Source organism: Babylonia areolata, chromosome 25 (genome assembly GCF_041734735.1).
Source record: "Babylonia areolata isolate BAREFJ2019XMU chromosome 25, ASM4173473v1, whole genome shotgun sequence".
In the NCBI taxonomy this organism is placed as follows: domain Eukaryota; kingdom Metazoa; phylum Mollusca; class Gastropoda; order Neogastropoda; family Buccinidae; genus Babylonia; species Babylonia areolata.
Window position 1 is genome coordinate 11,312,656 of NC_134900.1, and position 20,221 is coordinate 11,332,876.

The following is a 20,221-nucleotide window of genomic DNA, read 5'->3' on the forward strand; positions in this document are numbered from 1 at the left end:
ACATACCCAGCATGCACACCCCCGAAAATGGAGTATGGCTGCCTACATGGCGGGGTAAAAACGGTCATACACGTAAAAGCCCGCTCGTGTGCATACGAGTGAACGCAGAAGAAGAAGAAGCAACAGAAGCTTAACCACACAACACAGCAACACATTTAAACAGCAAAACAACCCACCGACAGCCTACAGCAACGGCAGTAGAAAATGGTAGCTGCTATAAGAACCAAAAGTTAAATATCAACATCAACATTATCAGAAAAGAAAAAAAAAGAAAAAAAAAAAAAGGCATGGTGAGAGGTTGAGAACAAAGATCTTTTGTAATTTCTCTCTAGGCAGGTGAAATTTGTCAGTTGTATTCTGTAGCACATTTGCCTGAATTATGATATAAAACTGATTTTTGAAGGCAGTGTCATGTAGAGATGTATGACATGTATGAACAGGGACATCTTTGCACTCCAGATATCCTGCCTCACGCAAGGTTCGAACTCTGCCACCTTTTGCTCCCTGTACAACAGCTCTACCACTGAAACCTCTCCCCTTTCCACCTACAGCACAGAATATTTCTTTATTACCACTTTTTATACTAAAAAAAAAAAAAAAAAAAAAAAAAAAATTCTGTTTCTATTTTATTTAATATGATTTTTTCTTCTTTTCCCTCAAGGCCTAAGCGCTGATGGTCAGGCATAATATGTCAAGCAGATGTGGTGTAGCATGTATGGATTTGCCTGAACGCAGTGATGGCTCCTTGAGCAGCTGAACTGGAACTGCATTGATCGTTGCGCAGTAGTAGACATGGCCAGTTTTACTGCGTCCTGTACTTGGTGCTGGCAGACAGCAGTACGCAGTCAGTGTCAGATCAGAACAATGACTTGCCACAGCCCTTGCATTGTGTTCTTGCATTAAGTACTGTGAACTGAGAGTGGATATTTAAATAGGCCTTGTGTGGGCGTAGTTCAGAACCCATCCACCAGGTCTGAGAACTGCACACACACACACACACACACGCAGACACACTCACACACACACACACACACATACTTGTTTGCACAGACACAGTCACACAAGCACCCACTCCTTATGTTAACAAGTAACATGCTCATGCACACACATGTGCATGCATTTGTTCACACATACATACATACATACACATACTCTCTTTGACTTCCACCAGCATAGGAACTGCTCACTTGTATGCATAGATGCATGCTCATAGTCATGCAAACATGCTGATGATGCACACACTCACACATTTATTTACACATACATCCATTTTCTCTCTCTCTCTCTCTCTCTGAGTCCCTCCCTCTCTCTCTGTCTCTGTCAGTCTCTCTGTCTTTCTTTCACACACACAGACACATGACCTCATTAGCGTACATATAAATGATTGAATAATGACGGCAGTTGCTTCTTGTGGACCTGATGGATGCTGGATTTGCATCAACTGATTTGTTAAAGTCAGCAGAGAAATAATATATCTTCTTTTTTTGTTGTTGTCATAACATGATAATTTTTAACTTCTGTAGCTGAATGAAAATTTTCACCCATTCAAATTCGCACATTTGAAAATTGAAGACTTCTGAGGAACGTTATTTTGAAATAGCAGGTTCTATAATATTCAGGTTATGGGGATTGGGGGGGGTGTAGGGGGGAGGGGGGTACCATGTGCCTTGGAGCATTTGTTGATGGGTGCAGTGGTCAGATGGTAAGAGTGCTTGATTCTCGCCCGAGTATCTGAGTTCAATCCCCGCCGCATGTGGTGGGAAAAGGGTGGAGATCTTTCCGATCTCCCAAAGTCAACATATGTACAGACCTGCTGATGCCTGAACCCCCTTGACCTGTAAAAGTAAAGCACAGAGAAGATCAAACTAGCATGTAAAAAAAAAATCCTGTAATCCATGTCTGTGTATGGTGGGTTATGGAAACAAGAACATACTTAGCATGCACACACACACCCCAAAGAATGGAGCATGGCTGGCTACATGGCGGCGGTAAATAAACAAAACAGTCATACGTGTAAAATGTTTCATGTCTGTCTGAGTGTGTGTGAAGGAGTGTGCGTAACCGATGCATGACTGAATGACACAGGAAAGGAATGATTAGCACCCAAAGGCAGCTGTCAGTCCGCTCTACCTAGGTAGCCAGCCTGTTGTGCAAATGTTTTGTAAAGTGCCTAGAGCTTGGTCTGTGACTGTATATAAGCATCCATACAATCATCATCATTTTGTGTGGACAATATTTTGTTTCTTCATCAAAAAAAAGAGTTTTGTTTATTTTTTGTTCATTTGTGAACATTGGCTATTAATATTTGTGTTTGTGTATGTTGTACTCTGCTTTTTAATTTTGGTATGCAATAAAGAGAGCATTTGTGAATTCTGTTTTAATTATCAATGTGTTAATGATGGCTTACTGTTATATGTTTGTGATTCAGTACATAATGCTTTGATGAACTGATAAAAGAATCTTCAACAAACAAAAACAAACAAAAAAAATGGAGGGGGCGGTGGACTACAAGAATGCACTACTGACACCAAAAACAGACAGCAAGACAGGGCTTTCTTTAATTCTCTCCAGAAACAAGAACGCCATCATATTATTAGTATTGAAAAAAAAAAGAAACCTTTCCAGATCAATGACTACCCGACCTTCCTGAGCGGGGAGGAGAAACGCAACACCCAGCACATCGCCGTCACCTATGTCACCAGCGAGCCCACCGGGCGCCGGCGCTCCCTGCGACGCTCCCGCCACCACCGCTCCCCCCGGGGCTCCCTGACCGACCTGCGGGATCGGTCCAACACCTCCACCCCTGTAGGATCCCTGGATGGCTCGGAGGATGCCACCGCTGCCTTCCTCTCCCTCTCCACCGCCAGCCTCCCTCGCAGCCGGCCCACCAGCCGGGGGTCGGTGGGGTCGCAGCGGGGTGGGGACAACGCCAACAACCGCTCGGCCATGATCAGCAAAAAGAAGAAGAAGGCGATGGCGCTGAACGAGAGCTGGGACCAGGAGGACAGCATCCTGCGCTCCCTGAAGGAGGAGATCGAGGAGGACTTCCTGGAGGATGTGGAGGAGGACCGGCTGTCTGTGCTGCGAGATAGCCACAACCAGGGGGGGGACAAAAAAAACTATGACCCCAAGACACTCGCCGCAGCAGAGGGTGACAAAACCAGAACTTTGCCGCCACTGTCGTCGTCGGGGGTAGACAACAGCCTGACGGAGTCACAGACTTCTGTACGGCGGCCTCTGCCGCCTCAGCCCAAGAAGGGGGCGTTTGAGACCATCGTTGCTCCTCCTCCTCCACCGTCGGAGGTGAAAGGTTCAGACAAGGCCGGGGTAGTGTTGAGCCCCGTGGAGGTGACGTCGGAAAAGTCTGGCGGCTGCTCCTGCATCCCTTTCTTCGGCCGCTCCAGCAAGAGTCAGGTGGCCCCCCTGTGTCAGACGGACAGCTCCAAAGATGAGATCAACGACTTCTCCAGCAAGGTAAGTGCCATGGGAGAGCAGACCCATGGTATCTCACCTGTGTGTCTATGTTTCTTTGTCTCTCTTCTCCTGTGTTGATCTCACTGTTTTGACTCTGTGTGTGTGTGTGTTCTCTGTCTCTTTTTGTCCCTGTCTTTGTCTCTGTCTGTCTGTGTGTCTGTCTTCCTGTTTGTAACTCTCTCTCTCTCTCTCTCTCTCTCTCTCTCTCTCTCACTCAGGCCAAGAATTCCTTCAAATTTACCTCTGAAGTTCAGGACCACTAAAGCAGCCAATTCTACTGGTCTGCAAGTATTTTGGGTGGTCCTTAGTTGGGAAAAAAGTTTTCTGTCTTCGTTTTTTTTTTTTGTTTGTTTGTTTGTTTTTTTTTTTTTTCCTACCCATGGCATCAGTTACACGATCTCAGGTGTGACTTTGATCGTGTGTCAGAATCAAGGTGTTTTTCAAAAGACTTGAGTAAAGGAAAAATATTTTGTTTAGTTATCAGATTGTCTCAGTGTGCGTTTGTGTATGGATTGGATACGTTGTGTGTTTGATTGTGAGTATGCGTTTGTATGTGTGTGTGTGTGTGTGTGGTGTGGATTGGGTATACTATATATATATATATATATATATATGTGAAAAGTTCCTGTATATTTGTGTGTGTGTGTGTGTGTGTGCGTGCGTATGCGGTGTGTGTGCCTGTGTGTTTAAAAGATTCTGAATATGCAATAAGCATTGTGTATTTTGATGAACACAGAACAGTTGGATTAACTATTCGACTTCTTTTACATGTTATTTAAAAGAAAACAAACGAACGAACAAACAAACCCACAAGTGCTTCGTTTTATTGAGCATTTCCCCCCACTTCAAACTTTCAGACAGAACTGATTGGAGACATGAAGAACGGAATCCCCAATGTAGCCGTCAGCGTGGTGAGTGACGACGGGCGAGAATCGCGCACCAGTCGTCAGTCGTCCCTGGCAGGGGTCGCCGGGGGCGGGGCAGGGTCAAGGTCAGCCACACCTTCTCTGGACACCGAGAGAATGGGCAGGTGGGTAGAGCCGAAAGGGCAGGAGTGGAATGTTGTTTTGTTGAATGTCCCTGTCATATATGATAGTCAGTCGTGTCCAACTATGACCATCAGAACAGCAGAGGAGGCAACTGCTGTTCCGACTATTTGGGCTAGACTTTGATTATAGTGGAGAGTGTATTGCCCAAGTACATCCCCCACTCTCTCGGCCAAGAGGGTTTTAGGACAGTCGGCGTTGGGATGGTTCCCAAAGGCCAACTAGCCCACAAGGCTGCAGCACTAAGAGCCAGTGCAATTTTGCCTCCTAGTTTGAGAGTCATAGTCCTTCACAAAAGACTAAGCTGTAAATGGTTTCCCATTGACTGGAGAAACCATTGATAACACAGCTCTCACTTTGCTGTTGGCCCAAATGCATATATACTGATGATTGTAGACATTTTGTTCCAAAGTATAAATTTTCACAATTTGAATGTTATGGTTTAAAAGGTAGGAGAGAAGAGGAATGTGGTGGGGAGGGTGGTAAATGGTGAGTTTGGGGGAAACACAGGTTGCTGAATAGGAATCTACAGGTATGTGAGCACATAAAGTGACAAGGTGATCAGATCAGTATGGTGAAAACAGATACACTTGCAGGCAGAAAAAAAAAAGAGAGAGAAAAATAGGGTGGTGCTGTACTGTAGTGACGTGTTCTTCCTATGGAGAGCAGCTTGAATTTCCTGTTAAGAAATCTGTTGTGACAAAAGAGTGATACAAAACAATGTGATACAACACAATACAAAACAAGAGAGGCAAGGCCTTCAAGACTCACTTGTGATAAATTAAGTCCCCTAGCATTAATTACTGAGTAATTTCCCTTTTTTTACTATCTGCACCAAAACGTTTGCAAAATAAATAAAAATTCCATGCTTAGCAAAAGAAGTTCCTGTTTGAACAAAAAATGATAATAATGACCCCTCTTGTTGTTGTGTCAGACTAAGAGGTCAAAGTCCCAAGTTAAGAGAATACAAAAAATATAAATATAACAGTAAATGCAGTTTGCATATAATTAGGCTTCTTTTTTAAATTTTTTTTGTGCCCATCCCAGAGGTACAATATTGTTTTAAACAAGATGACTGGAAAGAACTGAATTTTTCCTATTTTTTATGCCAAATTTGGTGTCAACTGACAAAGTATTTGCAGAGAAAATGTCAGTGTTAAAGTTTACCATGGACACACGGACACACACACACACACGCACACAGACAACCGAACACCGGGTTAAAACATAGACTCACTTTGTTTACACAAGTGAGTCAAAAATAACTAGCATGGGATATATTTCTTCTTCTCCTTTTTTGGTCTCCTTTAACTCTGCAAAGAAGAGTCATCAGGCTGCCGCCTGTAAGAACTACTGACCAGATTCCTCCAGGTCTGTCAGTTGTGTTGTGTTTTTTTCCATACATTCTGTAAAGTTGTCTCAGACCTTTTTTTTTTTTTCTCTTCTGTCTTCCCGGTGGTCTCCTTACCTCAACAGTGTTTTTGGAGGAACGGTTTAGCAAGACCATTATTCACTGTTGTTGATATTGCCTTCGTCGTCGTCTTCTCCTTTCTCAACTCTGTGAAGAGTCATCGGGGTGCTTACGCTGAAGAACAGAACAGTTCACCAGGTTCCTCCAGGTCTGTAGGTTGTGTGTCGAAGCCTGGGTCTTCCCATTCGGCACTTTGCCTATACATCATGATTATATGGTTCATTCCTTTTGTAGTTGTATTTCCTTTGTTTGTACATCATGATCACATGGTTTATTTCTTTTGTATTTGGATTTGCTTTGTCTGTGTTTGTATGGTGGTCAGTCGTGTCCAAGTATGACCATCAGAACAGCAGAGGAGGCAACTGCTGTCCTAGCTGGGCTAGAATATGGTTATAGTGGAGAGTGTTTTACACAAGTTACATCCCCACTCTCTCGCCCAAGAGGGTTTTTAGGACAGTCGGCATTGGGGTGGTTCCCAAAGGCCAGCTAACCCCCAAGGCTGCAGCACTAAGAGCCAGTGCAATCTTGCCTCCTTGTTTGAGAGTCACAGTCCTTCACAAAAGACTAAGCTGTAAATGACTTCCCATTGACTGGAGAAACCATTGATAATACAGCTCTCAGTTTACTGTTGTCCCAGCTGTAAGCTTTTGTCAATCTGTGATAAGTGACAAGTGTTGGGCCAGACTTTGTCTGTACATCATGATTATATGATTCGTTCCTTTTGCATTTGATTTTACTTTTTAAAAAACTTTTTTTTTTTAAGCTATTTACATTTTCTGTACATGGGCTGTATGCATTAGTTTGTTCTCTTGCTTGTTTTACCAGTATGTTCACCTTTGTGTTGTGTGTCCCCTTCCAGCTTCATGCCTTCAGACGTGAACGGTTCCACTGCGGCGCTCCACTCGCTGACGGTGGACGAGGGGGGCGGGGGTGAGCAGCGGCAGACGGTGCTGCACATCTACCTCCTCAGCTCCTCCTCCCCCATGATCATGCTGATGAGGGGTGCCTGGAGCAATTACCTCATCGTTAGTGCTGCTGTTTGTTTGTTCGTTTTTTTTGTGTGTGTGCTTGTTTGTCTGTCTGTGTCAGAGTGTGTGTGTGTTGGGAGGGGTGGGGTGGGTGAGGGGGGGGGGGGTGCAAGCGTGCATGCATGTGTGTTTGTGTGCTTGTTTGTCTGCCTGTTTCAAAGGGGGTGCAAGCATGCATGCATGTGTGTTTGTGTGCTTGTTTGTCTGCCTGTTTCAAAGGGGGTGCAAGCATGCATGCATGTGTGGTTGTGTGCTTGTTTGTCTGCCTGTTTCAGAGCGAGTGCAGGCATGCATGCATGTGTGTTTTATTTGTTTTATTTGTATTTCTTTTTATCACAACAGATTTCTCGGTGTGAAATTCGGGCTGCTCTCCCCAGGGAGAGGGCGTCGCTACACTGACAGCGCCACCCATTTTTTGGTATTTTTTCCTGTGTGCAGTTTTTTTGGGTATTTTTCTGTCAAAGTGGATTTTTCTACAGAAATTTGCCAGGAACAACCCTTTTGTTGCCATGGGTTCTTTTACATGCACTAAGTGCATGCTGCACACGGGACCTCAGTTTATCGTCTCATCCGAATGACTAGCGTCCAGACCACCATTCAGGGTCTAGTGGAGGGGCAGACAATATCGGCGGCTGAGCCATGATTCGAGCCAGCGTGCTCAGATTCTCTCGCTTCCTAGGCAGACGCGTTACCTCTAGGCCATCACTCCACTGTGTGTTTGTTTATCTCCCTGTCTCAGAGTGTGAGTATGCGTGTGTGGGTGCATGCATACATGCATGTGTGTTCATGTGTACTTGCATGTCTCTCTGAGCCAGTGTGCACATGAGGGGAAGGTGTGTGTTCGCGAGTACAAACGTAAGCAAGTGTGTGCTTGTGTGTGCATGTTTGTGCGTTCATGTATATGATGATTCACATCACAAACTTGGTTTTTGCTTAGCATTTTTCATGTGTTTTGTTTTTTCTGTCTCTGGAGCAATTCCCTCATTCTTAGCGGTGATTTTCTTCTGTAAGTGCTGGTATTTCCCTCTTTTGTCTTTGTGAGAGTGTGAGTGTGGTGTTAGTATATGTGATTCACTTTGCTTCTGCTTGAACATTCTCTCTCTCTCTCTCTCTCTCTCTCTCTCTCTCTCTCTCTCTTGAAAAAAGCATTTAACATGTTATATGATTTAGATTTGAGGGGCAAGGTAAACTGGGTATCACAGGTTAGGGTTAGATTATATGAACTGGGATTTGGTTATGTTTGGTTACAGCAGGGGGTAGGGGACATAAAGGGATTTATTAGTGCACTCCGAACAAGATTAATTGACTATAGACGGCAAGAATGGTCTTATCATGTTCAAGATAGCGATAGGTTTGAGTTTTACAGACAGTTCATTTCTATGCACTCTGTTCCTACTTATCTGTCAATGAAAATGGATAAGCATTTGAAACATATCACAACCAGGAATTTCTGACATATTTCTTCATCATTATTGTTATCAAAAGTCCAGTGTCTCTGATCTTAGTTGTCCTTTATGCAGACGTGCTGAAGAAACCGAACTTCACTTTGTGTTGTGTTGCCCTGCTTTGAATGACCTTAGACATGAGTGGATTCCACAAAAAATATTATATACACCCTACTTTATTTCGACTTGCCATGCTTATGTCATCAACTAACGAAACTATTATAAACAGTTTGCTGTTTACTTATATAAGGCTTTTAAGTTTCGCAGTGTATTATATAGTTAATTATTATTAGTTGTGCATTATCCAATTTGTGGATTATCATTTGCAGCTTATCATTTACTTTTGTAATTTGTAAGGTTTTTGCCTTCATGGGGGGCTATGGCCTTTATTGAATAAACTATCCGTATCCGTATCTCTCTCTCTCTCTCTCTCTCTCTCTCTCTCTCTCTCACACACACACAATCTCACTCTCTCTCTGTTTTCATCACCTGTTGGAAACTTTTTTTTATTCTAAAAGCTGTCAGACTCTTTTAGCGGTCTCTGTCCACCTCTCCCTGTCGGTGTGTCTGAACATCGTTCTTTTGTTTCAATAAACTTTGGATTGTCCATGACTGGACAGGAGTTAAACTGCCATGTGTGTTCTGGGTTTTTATGGTTTGTTTGTTTTGTTGTTGTTGTTGTTGGTTTTGTTTTTTTAATATATTGAGCTTGCAGAGTCTTGAAACCCCCTGTACGTCATGAAGTTACCCAGGCAACGAAGAGATGCTACAAAATTGAGATGCATGGAGTGGTTCACAGAAAATTATATTATGCAAAAGGAAGACGAATAGTAAAAATTGAAAAAGAAAAAAAGATTTGCATATTTGTATTTTTATTTGTATTTCTTTTTATCACAACAGATTTCTCTGTGTGAAATTCAGGCTGCTCTACCCAGGGAGAGTGCGTTGCTACACTACAGCGCCAACCGGTTTTGTTTTGTTTTTTTTGTATTTTTTCCTGCGTGCAGGAAAAGGTGGAAAGAAGAAAAGAAATAAAAAGAAATAAAAAAGATGCACACTGAGAAGAAGAAGAAATCAAATATCCTTGCTCAGAAAGAGAAAATGTGTCTGAAGAAATCTTTGAAAAGCATATATAAAGTTATGACAAAAAAAGAAGATACAAATGGAGAAGAAGAAAAAATCCAACACCCTTGCCACCCTTGCTCAGAAAAAGAGGAAAATGTGTCTGAAGATTCTTTTTTTTTTTTTTTTCCTTTTTTTTTTTTTTTTTTTTTTTTTTTTTTTTTTTTTCCTTTTTTTTTTTTTTTTTTTTTTTGAAGATAAGTCATTGTGTTTTTGTTTTCCAAAGAACATTTACGGGACCTTGTCTTGCTGTGGTGTTGTTGTTATCAGAGAGCAACGCTTGCCTTGGACCCAGCAGAAGATGCTTCCCTGGATGCCGGCTCCGTTGTGCTGAGCAACAAAAACCAGAGGTAGGTGGAGATTGTTTCACTGCTTTACCGAGGAAAAAGAATATATATTAAAAAAAAAAAAAAAAAAAAAGAAGAAGAAGAAAAAAAGGGTGAACTTATCTTTGGAAGGCTGTTATCATGTTGGGGTCGTCTCGTTTCTTTGCTGTGTTGTTTTATTTGTTGTGTAAAAAAAAAAAAAAAATGGTTTTCACTGTGCATGCCAAGATATTTCTGTGATGTGTGTAGGCACCACTATGAGTGAGCATGATCTATAAAATACACTGTATGTTTGTGCGTTAAGAGCATGCATGTGGTCATGTGTGTATACATGTGTGTATATATATATATATGCAAACACACAAGTGTGTATACACTGACATGTTCATGTACAAGGACGCACTGACATTGATTGCTCTTGCACAAGCACATGCATGTGCACACATACATACAAACACACATCACTCACATATACACATTCTCACACACACACACACACTCTCTCTCTCTCTGTGTCTACATATACGTCTACGTCTCTCTCTCTCTCGCTCTGTGTCTGCCTCTCTCTGTCTCTCTACATATACGTCTACCTCCCTCTCTCTCTCTCTTTCTCTCTTTCTCTCTCTCGCTGTCTCTCTCTCTTTCCATATACGTCTATGTCTCTCTCTCTCTACATATATGTCTGCATCTCTCTCTCTCTCTCTCTCTCTCTCTTCTCTCTGCATATATGTCTGTGTCTCTCTCTCTCTCTTCTCTCTCTCTTCTCTCTGCATATATGTCTGCATCTCTCTCTCTCTCTCTCTCTCTCTCTCTCTCTCTCTCTCACACACACACACACACACACACACACTATTTTCCACCTAGGATAGCCTTTGTGGTTGACATGGCATAAAGCCACCCGCTGCCTAAAAACACTGGGAAACCAGTTTGGGTGGGAAAGGGGGGTGGGGGGGGGGGGGAGTAGGAGGGTAATGCTATGTACTGGAAAGTAAAAGCTTAAAAAGGGAAAAAAAAAAGAAAAAAAAAGAAAGAGATTTCCAGTTGTGATAATCTACACATTAGAGACCAATTTCATGTCTGTTTGGATTGGTTATAAAGTTATAACCACAAGAGAATATATTCATTTTATTTGGTACATAATGATAACAGGTTGTTGGTTTTTCTTTCCCCCTTTTCATGAACAATGCTCTGATACCAGTCTTTATTTTAAGAAAAAAAGATTTTACAAGAGACTGAGACTCCATGTATTAAAGCTATGAGAATGGCTTTTTTTTTTTCTTTCTTTTTTTTTTTTTTTTTTTTTTTAAAGCAAAAAGATGTTGTGGTGTAAGGACATAGACTGAATGGATGGAAAATGATTATCTGTACACAGCATGGATGAAAAAAATGAGGTACCTTTTGATGATGGCGTGTTCCTGTGTGTTGTTTTGGTGATGAGAGAGATGACTGCATGATCAATCTTATGTCTTCTGCCTTATTGTATATGCTCAGACACGACTCTTCTTCCAGGTGAGCAGGCTATTGACAGTTTTGATTTCATTCATTGTACATTTTTGTTTCTTTTTCTTTTCTTTTTTGTCTTTCTTTTATATCTTCCCCCCTTTTTTTTCTTTCTTATTTCTTTTTTTTCTTTTTTCAATATTCATTCTCGTGGAGATTTGGGAACACCCTTTTTTTTTTTTTTCTTTTCTTATCTCCAGCCTTACAGCTTAACTCCTCCACGCCCCCCACTCTCGCCCCCCTGCCTCCCCGACCCCCCTCACCACCTTCTTGAAATAACACACATATTTCTTTTTTTTCTTTCCATAGTAAAAGAATTACTTGTGGGGTTTTTTTTTTGTGTTGGGTTTTTTTTTTTTCCAATGTTCATTTTCTCGAAGATTTTGGAACCCCCTTTTTTTTTCTTTTAATCTCCAACTTTATGCTTAACCTTCCACCCCCTTCCTCAACAGCTAGCTGCCTGATGGTTTTGAATTTTGTTCCATGTGGGTTTGTTTTTGTTGTTTTTTTCAGTATTTTATTTTATCTTCTGGAGTTTGGAACCCTTTTTCTTTTTCTTTTCTTATCTCTCATTCTTACGCTTAATCCTCCCATTTCCTCTGCAGCTGCAGCTGGCTGTGATGGCTTTAATTTCTTGGAGCTCTGTTGTTTTTGATTTTTTTCTCATCTCCAGCCTTATGCATAACCCTGCCACCCCCCCCCTTCTTCCCCTGAGCAGCTGTGCTGTATCATTGATACTTGTGTGTATGTGTGTGTGTGTGTGTGTTTGTTTTCTTGCCGTTCTTGATTTCTCTCTTTCTTTCTTTCTTTCTCCAGCTGATCTGACGTTTATTGTTACATCCCCACTTTGTGTTCACTTTTTTTTTTTTTTTTTTTTTTGGGTTGTTGTCTTATATCATATTGCCTGTGTTTGTCTTGTTTCTGTCTCGGAGTTTGTCTGTCTGACTCTTTTTTTTTTTCTTTTTTTTTTTTTTCTTATTTCACTCCCCTTATTATTGCTTCATTTCTGTCTTCTGTTTTTTGTGTGGAGGAAATTCTCAATGATTCTTTTTGTCTCCCTGAAAAAATAGATTCACAGTGTGTGTGTGGATTTGTGTGTGTGTGTGTGTGTGTGTGTGTGTGTGTGTGGGTGCGTGTGTGTGTGGGTGTGTGTGTGTGTGGGTGTGTGTGTGTGTGTGTGCAGTGTGTGTGTGTGTGTGTGTGTGTGTGCACTGTGTGTCATTGCATGACTGAAGACTGTCTGGCCCCCCCTCTCACTTGGCATTATTGCCCTGAAGGAAGTGGTCAAGCACTAGTTAGTTTGACTTCTCATTTATAGTTTTCACCCCCACATTTGATCTGATCTGTGTTGGCTGATTAAGCTCTGAAGTGGGTCAACAGTAGGTGAAAAATAGAATTAATAACACGCCTTGAAAGAGGCAGGTGGAAATGGAGTAACATACCGTGAAAGAGTCTTCCCCCCCCCACCCCCCCTTCCACACACACACACACACACACACACACACACACACCCTAACTCCCACTCCCTCCTTGTATTATTTTTCTTCCATTTAAGAGACTGATACGAGTTGAAACACATTCAGCTCATAGGCTAGTGTGTGTGTTTGAGGGAATTTGATGCATTGTAGGTTTGAAAAATGACAGATGAACGGTTCAAAATGTTGATTGAGGAGGTACGCTGAAAAGAGTTTTAGAAACTGTGAGAAAATGTTGGGACTGAAAAGCAAAAGGATGTGTGATATGCTTCATACAAACTAAACAAAGCAGAGTCTTACGATAAACATTGAGATGGAGTGTAGAGTATTTATTACACCCCCAAATTAAGACCAATTGGGATCATGTGATAAAGTGTGAGATAGAGCGTTTTTTGTTTGTTTGTTTTTTGTTTTTTTTTATCAAACGCTCAACTGACAACATCAGAATTGTGAGAAAATGGGGATGGGTAGAACTGAGACAACTTTTTGTGTTTCCTTTTTGTATTAATCAACAAGTTGAGATTTAGCCCCTAGTCTCTCTGACGCCTTATATTTCAACTGGTCAGGCGAAAATATTTGTATTGTGTTATCCTGTTTATTGCTATGAGACCCTTCCATCTAATACATTGATGTACACATGTCTGTGCTAAACACAATTATGATCCTTTTCAGCATTTGCTTCAGCTGGCATTTCGTTACCTTTTTCTTCAAGTTTATTCTTTCGTACATATTGTATGTTTCATTTTTATTGTATTGTTATTGTTGTACCTTGTAGATGCTGAGTGGATGGTAATCTTGTTGGGTTTGATTGCTTTCATGGTTTTATTTTTGTAATTTGCTTTTATTTTGATGTTGATTCATTTGTAATCTGTTTGTTTATTCTACTTCATCAGGATACTACAACAGATATATCATCAGGTGCTTAGAGAATTGTCCGATCTCATAACAAACTTGATCAGTAGTGATATATGTATCATGTTTTTGTTTTTTTTTGGCTGTGAGATGTATTCTGTAGTATGTGTGCATGACTCTAATAATTTTTTTTATTGTCACATTGATTTTAGTTTATCTGTTCAATGGATCTGATAGTTTGCAGAATGTGTGACAAGAATTAGGTATGTTATCTTACATGATCTAACAGATTCTTCTTGTAAAGTCTTAAAAAAAACAACAACAGAATCTTATTGGCATTGACTTGATTTATGAAAAGGTTTTCGAGGGAGCTTTTTATGATATTATGTAATGTAATGGGATCTGTTTGAGCATTGATAGAGCACTTTAACTTTAATCACAATGGTTTATTCATGTTTCAGAGTTTTGTCATGCAAAACATATGGGTAAATAGATTTGCTTGTATTGACAGTTGAATACTGATATTGTGCATTGAAAAAACAACTCCTGGTGTATGTTGTATATTTAGAACATCCGGGTTTTTTTGTGTGTGTGTGGGTACATTGTCTGCTGTAAAACTGTTGAACGTCAAAGACTTTTCATCAGTCACTGTATATTGTGAAGCTTTTCTAACAGACGATGCATCAAACATCAGAGAAGAGTCATATGTCATCAAGAACTTTTCTGTTGTTAGTAACAGAATGCTTACTATGTAACAAGAGTTGCTTATGCTTCCTGGTGTATTTGGTCTTGTAGCAGAGCCCATTTGTAATGAGTCACAGAACGTGTGTATGTTGCGGGGTGCAGCTGTACCATTAGGTTGGATGTTGCACGGTTGTTGTGTATACTTGTATACTACAGAGCGCTGTTGCTGAGGAACGTTGCGTGTTGTATAGTTGTATACTTGTCTTCTACCAAGTGCTGTTGCTGAGGAACGATGATGTGTGTTTGGTGACGGAGAGCTGTGGAAAATGTGGTCTTAATCAAAAGACTGTAAAAAAGACAAGAGTGTGACAGAAAGCTGAGTGCATGCTTCAGAAAAACTCCCTACCCCCCCCTCCCCCCAAAAAACAACAACAAAAAAACCTGCGGTAAACGAGAGAAGAAAAAAATGCCGCTCGTACTATGAAACGTGAGGGATGACACAGATTGCTCAGAGTGTGTTAGTTGTAGCATGTTGCATGTATAATAATGATGATAATAATGATAATAGCCAAAGTGATGGTAATACTTCATTTCTGCTGCACCTTTCATTAACTACAGAATGTGCAAGGCACATCACATGAGAAAGATATAGAAAAAAGAAACATTTTTTTGGATACAAATCAGAATCACATGGTGACTATCCATATAATTATCATCCACGTAATCATAATACCCAGCAACCCACCCATGCACAGTCAGATGAATGTTGCGCGCAGCGCGCGCGCACACACACACACACACACACACACACACATGCGCGCGTGCGCACCCAGCACGAATGCATGCGCACATGTACATGTGCATGTACGCACACATGCATGCAAACAGAATTATACAGAGTTGAAGTTATACCACAGGGTGGGTATATGTGTACAGTATGTTGCTTTGGTGTTCAGTGTGATAGTGAGAAGTGTGAAATGGAACAAAATGAACTCTGTGTATTGTATTGTATTGTATTGCATTGTATTGTATTACTAATTTTTGTCAACAGATTTCTCTGTGTGAAATTCCAGCTGTTCTCCCCAGGGAGAGCGCGTCGCAACACTGAGTGCGCCACCCATTTTTTTAATATTTTTTCCTTTGTGGGCTTTTTTTTTTTCCTATTGAAGTGGATTTTTCTACAGAATTTTGCCACGGACAACCCTTTTGTTGCCGTGGGTTCTTTTACATGTGTTAAGCGCACGTTGCACACAGGACTTCGGTTTATTGTTTCATCCGAATGACTAGCGTCCAGACCACCACCACTCAAGGTATAGTGGAGGGGGAGAAAATACTGATGGCTGTGCCGGTGACTGGAACCAGTGCGCTCAGATTCTCTCACTTTTCTAGGCGGATGCATTACCGCTAGACCCTCACTCCCTGTGCTTTCAGGGAGAAGTGTGAGCTGCTGTTCAACCAGTTGAAGCAGCAGCTGTTTGAGCCCAGCAACTCCATGGAGGACTACTTCCAGCTCTTCACCGACCTCAAGCGCGCCACCCAGAAAAACTTCCTCATGAAGAAGCTCTTCTGGCGGGTAACTGACAGTTTTGATAACGATGATGATGATGGCATGACATGACATGACATGGATACTTACATAGCGCCTATCCTCGGTCAGAGACCAAGCTCTTAATCGCTTTACAAACACGGATTCATTTGTACAATAGTCTGCCTACCTGAATAGAGCCAACTGATGGCTGCCATTTGAGTGCTCATTATTCGTTTGCTGTGTCATTCAATCAGATTTCGGTCACGCACACATACGCTCATACAGACATGCAACATTTTACGTGTATGACTATTTTTTATATCTACCCTGCCATGTAGGCTCCCATATATGCACTAGATTTAAGCTTGTGCATTTTGCTCCGTGTGTGTGTGTGTGTCTGTGTGTGTGTGTCCATATCTAAGCATCAGATTTAAGCTGGTGCATTTTAGTAGTGTGTTTGTGAGTGTGTGTGTATGATGTATGTGCTTGTGTGTGTGTGTGTGTGTGTCGATACATAAGCATTAGATTTAAACTTGTGCCTACAGCAGTGTTTATGATGCTGGTGTTGATAATGATGCTGATGTGTATTGAAGTGAAGTGTGGTGTGGTGTGGTGTGGTGTGGTGTGTGACATCAGAGTGGGGACATACTGGTGCTGATGGTGCAGCAGCTGCAGAAGTACATGCCACACACAGAGGCCAACCTGCACACTGAGGAGGGAAGGGCCAAGAGAGTGGACGAACTGGAGTCAGTAATATGGTTTTTTCTTCTTCGATATTTTTTTAATCAATGCGTTGGGTTTTTTTTTTTTTTCTTCTTCATTATTTTTTAATCAATGTTGTTGTTTTTCTTCTTCTTCTTCTTTATTTTTTTTTAATCAATGTAGAGGTAGTAACATAATTTCCAGCCCACAAGATGGTAAGGTGCACTCCCTGAATTGAAGGAAAAAGGTTACTTTGAACACATAAGGCACACACGTCCCATATGCAGCATCTGCCAAAAATCTCCCCCAAAATCCCCAAAAGTGAAAGTCCTCCATACTGATTGGCAGAGAACTGCTCTTGTACTTTTCAGTCAGGACATCAAACTTGAGTGGCGGGTGTTCTGATTGGCTTGTATTTTATCAGCAGAGAAAAAAACAACAAGTCATCCCATCTCAGTCCAGAGTTGTATTACTCTACAGAATTATCTGTGTCATGGCAGGTCCAGTGAAAGAATATGTTTTAAAGAAAAAGACACAAACACACATACACACGTAATTGTTCACACACTGATACACCCCCCACCCCCACCCCCCCACCCCCAAAAGACAGCCAAACTGTAAAATATATATATGCATTTTTATTTTTATTTATCTTTTTTTTTCAGGAAAAGGCTGTCATCTCCAGCTTACAGTTCCAGAAATACAAAAGTCAAATTCTGAATGCCCAGCAGGCATGAAGAAAACTCTTACATAATTTGCCCAAAAAACAAGAACGCCAGAGAATCGACAGACAGGCAGAAAATACAAAAAAAAACTTAGCCGTATGAAGAGCACAGGAACAGGAGTCATGATGGCTGCCGGAAAAAGAAGGCGCTAGCTAGCGGGACAAAGGGGAGGTTACCTACTTCCGGGAGGTTATGGGCTGTATTGCTTTCGTTTTCTCCCACATAGGCAGATAGTAGTTTGCACAGGACAGGAATGTCAGACCCCTGCCGGAGTCTCAACACTAGTTGGGTCACGGTTAAGTATGTGTAATTAAAACTCTTTGACAGAGTCGGAAACAAGTTCAGCGTCTTAGTTTCCCTGCATTATTTAAAGTACACATTTCTCTTGTTGGGTTGTGAAGTGCAGGAATGGGGAACCCACGCCCATGGTCTGGCAGCTCTGTTATAAGCCTCTGTGTGTGTTTTCTCCAGGTTTGTGATTCTTCTGGTGACAACACTGAGTCTCATGTTCCGAGAGTCTGAAATTCTGCTGATGAGGATGCAGACGCTGAAAGCGGAGAGGTGAGTGACACATGTTCACCGTGGTGGCGCTCTTGGTGTCACGGGTCCAGGGAATCATCATCATCACAGACAGTCAGCGTTAACTCGCTCGCTGCGCTGCTTTGCTCGGCAGCTTGTAACTTACTACAGCCTACCCCCCCCCCCCCCCCCCCCCCCTTACCTTTTCCCCCCCCCCCCCCCCCCAAAAAAAGAATTTATTTCTTAAACACATGTAAAATGCTATATTATTATTATCATCATCATCATCATCATCATTATCATCATTAGTAGTAGTAGCAGTATTGTTGTTGTAATTACTATTATAATGTATATAGTGCCTATCTTCAGTAAGGAGCCACTCTGTCTTTATTTCTTAAACACATGTAAAATGCTATATTATTATCATTATCATCATCATCATTATCATCATTAGTAGCAGTAGTAGTATTGTTGTTGTAATTACTATTATTATGCATATAGTGCCTATCTTCAGTAAGGAGCCAATCTGTTAGCGCTTTACAAACACCGATTCATTTTGCACAACAGGCTGCATGCTCACATGTAAGAAATAGAGATGACTTACAGCTGCCTTTAGGTGCTCATAATGATTCTTCTTCTTCTTCTTCTGCGTTCATGGGCTGCAACTCCCACGTTCACTCGTATGCACACGAGTGGGTTTTTACTTGTATGACCGTTTTTAACCCCGCCATATAGGCAGCCATACTCCGCTTTTGGGGGTGTGCATGTTGGGTATGTTCTTGTTTCCATAACCCACCGAACGCTGACATGGATTACAGGATCTTTAATGTGCGTATTTGATCTTCTGCTTGCATATACACATGAAGGGGGTTCAGGCACTAACAGGTCTGCACATATGTTGACCTGGGAGATCAGAAAAATCTCCACCCTTTACCCACCAGGTGCCGTCACCGTGATTCAAACCCGGGACCCTCAGTCCAACGCTTTAACCACTCGGCTGTTGCACCAGTCATAATGATTATTCATTCCCTGTGTGGATCAGTCTGGCTTCAGAGACATGCAGGCAGGCAGGCACACAAATGTTGATTAAGTCCAAGCTGGAGTTTTTGAAGTGAAGTGAAAAGAAAGGGGAAGAAGGCAGAAGGGGAGGGTATACACAAACCATGGGTACTGGTGCACTGCGTGTTGATTGAACTTGTTTTACTTTGCTAACCCTGTCTGATTGGGGTTGGGGGTGGGGGGGAAGGGGGGGAAGGAACATGTTTTTAGGAACTTTTCATACAAGTTTACAAACCTTTCTGCTGTTGTTTGTTGTTGGTTCGGCTGGGGCTGGCGGGGGGTGGGGTGGGTGGGGTCTTGTTGTTGAGTGAGGGAGGGGTAGGGACAGTTTTTCACCCACATGTACAGACAGAATCACAGTACAGAGATGGCCCTTTTGGACATATCCAGCACTTTTTTTTCTTTTTCTTTTTTTTTTTTTGTGCTCATTACTGTGTGAAATGTGATAGGTTCTTGTCTAAAATTTTTTCAATCCTCTGAACACCTCCACCTCCCACCCCTTTCTCCCTCTCCCCTCAACACCCCATTTTCTCTCTTTTCCACACAGGGGCAAATATGTCATCGACCTGCTGATGACCTTGACCTCAGCCCTGAACGTGCCGGAGAAGCAGATTCTGCTGATGAAGCACTGGTCGGCCCCCTCCAAGAACACCCGCTTCGGCAGCAACAGCACGCTGAACCGAGACGGAGAGGTAGGTGTTGTGGCGCTGGAGGGAGAGGCAGGGCTGAAGACTCTTGTTCTTTTTTTTTTTTTTTTTTTCCTGCCCCATCATCTACACTATTTCAGTGGCATTACTGCCACACCACTCATTTAGATCCCCCCCATACACGGCCACACCCAGGTTCGTCCATCACTGTTCCAGTGTCAGCAGTCCGCAGAGAACAATCGATGTTAGGTCGCCAGGAGGCCACACACCAGAGTAGACCCTGCACTGCTGCTGAGTTCACTTCGGTGGTGTTCAGTGGTGCTGTTCTGATTTAACTACTTAGGACATACTTAGGACACCACCTACTAAGCCCCCTGCTAACTTAGTCGCAGAGCCAGACTGAGTGAGCGTCCCTCCCAGAGTAGAGACTGCCACCATGTCCCTGAAATAACAGCTTCCCATGAATCTGCCGACACTGAAGACGTGGACAGGACTCACCCCAAGCAGGGAAGTGGAGGGGTATCGAAACTGAGGTCATCATGGCAGCAGGGCATGAAAGGCCACAGACTTTGAGACTGTTTTGTTTACATTGATGATGATGAAGGAGGAGGAGGATGA

General features: G+C 42.1%; 1 protein-coding gene across 1 annotated transcript in view; it reads left to right on the forward strand.

Annotated features, from left to right (window-relative positions):
* LOC143300039 (uncharacterized protein C12orf56-like) overlaps positions 1 to 20,221 on the forward strand; it is a 49,041-nt gene that overhangs the window by 16,906 nt on the left and 11,914 nt on the right. The window contains exons 2-10 of the mRNA XM_076613596.1: positions 2,626 to 3,474; positions 4,332 to 4,504; positions 6,851 to 7,016; positions 9,857 to 9,936; positions 11,404 to 11,421; positions 15,855 to 15,996; positions 16,588 to 16,697; positions 17,850 to 17,939; positions 19,504 to 19,693. Of these exons, the coding sequence (XP_076469711.1) occupies positions 2,626 to 3,474; positions 4,332 to 4,504; positions 6,851 to 7,016; positions 9,857 to 9,936; positions 11,404 to 11,421; positions 15,855 to 15,996; positions 16,588 to 16,697; positions 17,850 to 17,939; positions 19,504 to 19,693 (1,818 nt within the window). The remainder of the gene's footprint in view (positions 1 to 2,625; positions 3,475 to 4,331; positions 4,505 to 6,850; positions 7,017 to 9,856; positions 9,937 to 11,403; positions 11,422 to 15,854; positions 15,997 to 16,587; positions 16,698 to 17,849; positions 17,940 to 19,503; positions 19,694 to 20,221) is intronic.